This window comes from Cebus imitator, unplaced genomic scaffold, assembly GCF_001604975.1.
Source record: "Cebus imitator isolate Cc_AM_T3 unplaced genomic scaffold, Cebus_imitator-1.0 Scaffold941, whole genome shotgun sequence".
Lineage (NCBI taxonomy): Eukaryota > Metazoa > Chordata > Mammalia > Primates > Cebidae > Cebus > Cebus imitator.
Window position 1 is genome coordinate 43674 of NW_016108256.1, and position 6461 is coordinate 50134.

A 6461-nucleotide genomic window follows, 5' to 3' on the forward strand; every position below is an offset into this window, starting at 1 on the left:
CCATGTTGACCAGGATGGTCTCGATCTCTTGACCTCGTGATCCACCCGCCTCGGCCTCCCAAAGTGCTGGGATTACAGGCTTGAGCCACCGCGCCCGGCCCTCCCCCTTAATTTTCAAACAAATGCATACGGTTGTGGCAAATTAGAAAGTACAGATAAGTAGAAAGACAAAAAAATTATTTATAATCATACTACCCAAGACAACTGCTTTTATCAGTTAGGGTTATTTCATTTTAAGTCTTTTTCTGGGCAGTTTTGAGGTTTAAGATCATGTTGAATTTATATCTATATATATATATATAGATTTTTTTTTTTTTGGTTGGGGGGGATCCATAAACAGCAGTTATAAACTTAATTGTTCTCTGTTACCTGAGCCAGCCTCACCACAGCCAGCTCCTTGTCCAGCCCCGGTACCAGTTCTCCTAGCTGAGGTTCAGGGCCTGGGCCCAAGCCCTGTGCTAGATGGGAGCACTGGGGGCAGGCGGCACGAGCCGGGCTGCAGTGGGTGCATGTGAACGTGTGCTGTGTGGCAGGTGGAGGGCAGAGGCTGCGACTATATCGTGCTGTGGCTGGACTGCGACAAGGAGGGGGAGAACATCTGCTTTGAGGTGAGTGTGAAGCTCTGTTTGGTCCTCACTTACGGTCTTTCTGACACCATCCCCAAACTGACACCAGCAGTCACATCATTCCTGGGGCCAAAAGAGGGAATACCCTGCTGGTTTAAAATCACCTCCCCCTTCCCTTTATTTTGAAACTTAATAGATACGTTTAACTGCATAGGCTCTTCTAAGGGTGCTCAAGTGTTCCTCCGCTGCTGGGAATGCACTGTATCAGTGAACACAGGAGGGGCAGAATTGTCTGGGTAGATGCAGGTTTCAGAATGGGGCTGTCTTAGGTCAGCTTGATTTTCAGCATGCTGTGCCCAGCCCAAGGTCTCAGGGACCTTGGCTTGATGCTGGTTGATTCCCAACCTCAACACTGAGCTGCTTTTGCAGGCCTCACTCTGCTCATCTCCTGCCCTACCCAGGGTGCCTCCCACCTCCAGCCACCTCTGGGAGCCCTGCAGAGAAGCAGGTGGCAGCTCCCTGTGCACACCGCAGGCCCCATGCTTGCCTTGGCCATGGTGCCCTCACAGTGGTCGTGACTGCTGGTCTCACTTGGTGCCCTTCAGGCTGTTGATCTCTGTGGGTCGCCCCTGTGCTCCTGCACCCCCAGCTCTCACCCGAGGCTGAAGAGCTGGTTCCAGTGAGACAGGGAACTCAGGCACCTGGTGTTACAGTACAGTAATCTCAGCAAATGCGATCATACTCTTGTCCCTTCTCAGATACCCTCTCCTCCCCTGCAGGGTGGCTCCTCCCTGGGGGCCTTTGCATCTAGGAGTGGAGAATGGGGGCAGCTCATGGGGCTTTCTCCCTTCAGAAATGAAGCCACTTATTCCCCGTAAGGAAGCTGCGTGGCCAGGCTCCGGCGGTGACCCTAGTCCCACTGCATGGCCTTCCTAGTGAGTCTTGGCTCCAGGACCCCTGCTGTGCTTTAGACTGAGCTGCCCCCATCACAAGCTGGGACCACCTGTGACCTTCCTGCTCTTGCCTATTTCCTTTTCCCTTCATTCTTTTTTCCTTCCCTGTCTTTTCTCCAGTCTTTTAAAATTTCCAGCCACCCTTCCAAGCCTTCCCTCCTTCTAGAAGGCAGGGAATTGGGTCACGTGAGATGGATCTCGGGACTAAGAGGTCCCTCATGTACTTGGCAGTAGCATTTCCTGATTTGGTGGGGATGAAAGCAGAGAGAGGGTGGGAGTGAGAAGGGAATGTTTCAATGTTTTGAGATGGAAGGAAAGGAAGCCACGTGGTGGGGTGTTGTGGAGAACCCAGGGCTTCTGGAAAGCCAAGGGGATACAGAGGGTGCAGCAGGGGCAGGAGAGGGGGCTGAGCACACGTGCTCTTCCCTGGAAGGAGCCAAGTTTCACAGTGGGGTGGGGAGCCATGGCAGGGATCTGGGAGGTGGGTCACCGCTGGCCACTCCCTACCCCCAGGTTCTTGATGCTGTTCTGCCCGTCATGAACAAGGCTCATGGCGGCGAGAAGACCGTGTTCCGGGCCAGGTTTAGTTCCATCACGGACACAGACATCTGTAATGCCATGGCCTGCCTGGGTGAGCCCGACCACAACGAGGCGCTCTCAGTGGATGCTCGCCAGGAGCTGGACCTGCGCATCGGCTGTGCATTCACCAGGTGCTGTCCACACCCGCTTAGTCCTGGGCACACCCTTACTCCCCCTCAGCAAGAGCCCTGCTTCTACTGGTCCCTCTCAGGGGCCCCAAGGCCTCCCGGAGCCAGGATGAGCAACAAGGGATTTCACCAACCCTGAAGAAGGCTGGGCACAGTGGCTCACACCTATAATCCCTGTACTTTGGGAGGCCAAGATGGGAGGATTGCTGGAGGTTGGCAGTTTGAGACCAGTCTGGGCAGCATAACAAAACCCTATCTCTACAAAAATATATATATATATATATATATTTTTTTGAGACAGAGTCTTACTCTGTTGCCTAGGCTAGAGTGCAGTGGTGCAATCTCCGTTCACTGTAACCTCTGCCTCCTGGGCTCAAGTGATCCTCCTACCTGAGCCTCCCACTACAAGTGCTACAGGTGTGCACCACTGTGCCTGGCTAATTTTTGTATATTTTGTAGAGACAGGGTTTCACTCTATTGCCCAGCCTGGTCTCAAAAGTCCTGAGCTCAAGCGATCCGCCCACCTCTGCCTCCCAAAGTGCTGGGATTCCAGATGTGAGCCACTGCACCCAACCTAAAAAAATAAATAAATTTTTGAGACTCACTCTGTCTGTCACCCAAGCTGGAGTGCCGTGGCACGATCTCACCTCACTGCAAACTCTGCCTCCTGGGTTCCAGTGATTCTCATGCCTCAGCCTCCCAACTAGCTGGGATTACAGATTTGCGCCACCACTCCCAGATAACTTTTGTACGTGTAGTAGAGATGGGGTTTCACCATGTTGGCCAGGGTGCTCTCGAACTCCAGACCTCAGGTGATCTGCCCGCCTCAGCCTCCCAAAATGCTGGGGTTATAGGTGTGAGATACTGTGCTCATCCAAATTTGTTTTTAATTAGATGGATGTGGTGGTGTGAGCCTGTAGTCCCAGTTATTTGGGAGGCTGAAGTGGGAGGATCACTTGAGCCCAAGAGTTGAAGGCTGTAATGCGCTATGATTCCCATCAATGCACTCCTGCTAGGCAACACAGCAAGACCCTATCGCTACAAAAACAAAAAAGACCTGAAGAAAATTGTTTGTTTAGCTGACAGAGATCACATAGGCCCTGCTTGATAAAGTGTGTTTGTCCATTCTGTGGGAGTCGTGAGGAGAGTGTGCAGTAGATGGAATAGAATAGAAGGCTTCCTGGCCCGAGACAGTAGAAACCTCTCTCTACTCTCTCACTAGCTCTGCCACCCATGTACGTACACGAATCCTCCCTAAGGCTGTGCCCACTCTGCTCTCACTGGGTTCTAACCGGGGATACCACCTGGTGCCACCTCGTTCACGAACCACCCCTGGCCTTGGGCTGGACTCACGTGAGTGGCCATAATAGCGTCTTTAGTGAATCGGTGACAGAAATATCTTTCTCTCCCCTCCCCGTACCCTATCACTCCCTCCAGGTTTCAAACTAAATATTTCCAGGGGAAATACGGTGATTTAGACAGCTCTCTCATCTCCTTTGGGCCGTGTCAGACTCCAACCCTGGGATTCTGCGTGGAGAGACATGATAAAATCCAGTCCTTCAAACCAGAGACCTACTGGGTGCTGCAGGCCAAGGTTCCTAGCCTTTCTCCATTCATGCTGGGGCTTTCTGGGATTGGGGCATGGATTCTGAGAGTCTTCCATCATCAGCAGCCTGCAGGCCCCAGGCTGAGGGCAGAAGTGTGGGTGGCTGTTCCTGGAAGTGGTCTGTGGTGCCCAGGGCTGAGGTACCCCAGCCTTCATGAGGGCAGTGGGAAGAGATTGGGCCTGTATGTGCTGAATTGGGAACGAGTAAGTGGGAACGAGTTCAACTCTGGCAGTGTAGGTTGAGGTTACCCCACAGGAAGCAGTGGCTGCAGTGGTCAGGTGCAAGCACTGGACTGAGGCCATTGGCTTTCAAACTTTTTAAAATTCCTAGAACCCTTTCTTCAACTAAAAGCCTTCACAAAAGCTCACGGTAAGACTTAATACAGCGAGGCCAGTCACTCATGTCTAATCCCAGCAGCCTGGGAGGCTGAGGCAAGAGGATTGCTTGAGGACAGGAGTCCAAGGACAGTGAGCTATGATCATGTCACCGCACTCCAGCCCGAGCTACATAGCAAGACCCTGTCTTGGAGCTGCTCTGGCTAACAGGCTTGGGAGCCCCCAAGCCCACGAGGCTTGGTGGGCTCCCAAGCCATGGTGGCCATACCTAACATTGGCCAGGCACTGGGGATAGGCAGGGGTGGTGTGAGAGGAAGGGGCTCAGGTGCTTCTTAAGGACACATCGGCCTCAGCTTCGGGCCGCCATCCTGAGACTGGCTGCCTGGTTTCGGGGCTGGGGTGGAGAGGACGGGATGTCAGCTTGCATATCTGCCCACCCCAACAGGTATAGCTGTGAGCCATTAGAGCCAGGGCTATTTTGCTCCCAGACAAAGACCAGCTTCGTCTGTCCTGGTTCTTCCTGGCATTGGGCTCACCTGGAGACTTTTTCTTGTGTGTTCACCCTTTATCCTTTTTCCTGCAGGTTAACACTGACAAAGATAGATCTCTCCTTTTGGACTGGGACCGAGTAAGAGTGTTCGACCGGGAGATCGCACAGATGTTTTTAAACATGACAAAGCTGAAGAAGGAAGCCCAGGTGCGCCTGCTCCTCCCACACCTATGACAGTTGCCTTGGGTGAGGGTGGGCCTCAGATGGCTCCCACTGGAGGAACAGCGTGTGACCATAGGCCACATCTTTCTCCCCCTTTCTGAAACACAGCCATCGTTTTGGAAAGCGGAATGGTTACTCCCCCGTATACTCCTACTAAGATATTTCTGTCCAATGCCACAGTGTACTGCATGGCCACTCCATACCAGGCACTGTGTACACCTGTGACCTTGTCAGGCCCCTTCCACTCTCCCCTTTCCATGTGCCCTGCTGGGTATTACCCCCGTGTGGCAGATCTCCATTTCACACAGAGATTCAAGCTAGCAACTGTAAAGGGACCTGTGTGCACGTTGACAAACTTGCCCAAGGTCACAGCTAGCAGGCGAGAGACTGGAGATCCCAATTCAGTCAGCTTGCATGCTTTTATGGGATTGTTTCTTACTCAGGGTTTCTATGAATTGAAAGGACATGCTGCGAAAAGGATGAGGTGACCTGGCTGCATGGGCTGGGGACACATCTGTGGCTATTGAAGTAAACATGCTACAGGCGTGACAGCTACCAGATCCATTGAGACACAGCCTGGCCTCCTTAGCCGCCTTCTCCTTGTCCTTCTCCGGCCTTCCTTGAGTGCGCTTTTGCCCGCCATGCCATTGTCTCAGGCATCTGTGACTTCTAAAGTTGCTCCAGGCTGTCAGCATTGATCACATTCCTGGAGAGACACTGTCACCATCTCCAGCCCTTACTCCAGGGAGCCCAGCCTCCCTGCTGCACATAACAACTGGTCTCCATGTTAGCACCCACATCTGTCGGTCAGGAATGCAGAAGGCACTGCCCTGACGAGCCTACGTGGGTTTGGCAAGGGCAACGGGCTGGGGTTGAGTTGCTTGGATTGTTTTCGCCGTAGGCAAAACAAAGAGTCGTCTCTTTGAACAAGCATTCAGCAGAGGTAGACAGTGGTAGGACCCCAATCAAGCACAGCCCACAGATGCACTTCACTACCTATATGGTGTTTACAAAAATTCCAAAATAGTTACCAGTACTTAAAAATTAGGAGATTTCACACTAAAATTCTGCCTTCCAGCTTCTCTTGAAAAATCAGAAGAGGCAGCAATACCACCAGACGCAGGCAGCAGCCCTCCCCACAGCAAGGAGCAGCACTGCCCTGGGACGGGCCCCGCTTGCCCTCCCTGTAGCCTGGCTGATGCTGGCTTCTGTAGGATTTCCATCTGCAGCTCTTCTGACTTCTCCTCAATCTTCCAGGTTTTCTCTTCCCCTAGAAAATTCTCAGAAAAGAATATTCAATCACTTGAGGCCAGGAGTTTGAGACCAGCCTGGAACACAGGGAGACCCGGTCTCTGGAAAAAAAAAAAAAATTTAAAAGGTAGCTGGACATGGTGGCACATGCCTGTAATCCTAGCACTTTGAGAGGCTGAGGTGAGACGATCACTTGAGGCCAAGCATTTAAGACTAGCCTGGACAACATAGCAAGACACTGTCTGTGTAAGAAATTGAAAAAATAAGAAATTGGTCAGGTATGATGGTATGTTCCTATGGTTTCAGCTACTCAGGAGGCTGAGGCAGGAG

The 6461-nt window shown here is 52.2% G+C and overlaps 1 protein-coding gene across 4 annotated transcripts in view; it reads left to right on the forward strand.

Annotated features, from left to right (window-relative positions):
• Positions 1-6461, forward strand: part of TOP3B (DNA topoisomerase III beta) — a 49616-nt gene that overhangs the window by 11552 nt on the left and 31603 nt on the right. For 3 of the 4 annotated variants that reach the window (XM_037735730.1, XM_037735731.1, XM_037735732.1), the window contains 4 exons: positions 534-608; positions 2033-2229; positions 3664-3820; positions 4752-4865. In XM_037735730.1, the coding sequence (XP_037591658.1) occupies positions 534-608; positions 2033-2229; positions 3664-3820; positions 4752-4865 (543 nt within the window). The remainder of the gene's footprint in view (positions 1-533; positions 609-2032; positions 2230-3663; positions 3821-4751; positions 4866-6461) is intronic. The other variant, XM_037735733.1, reaches the window with a different exon arrangement.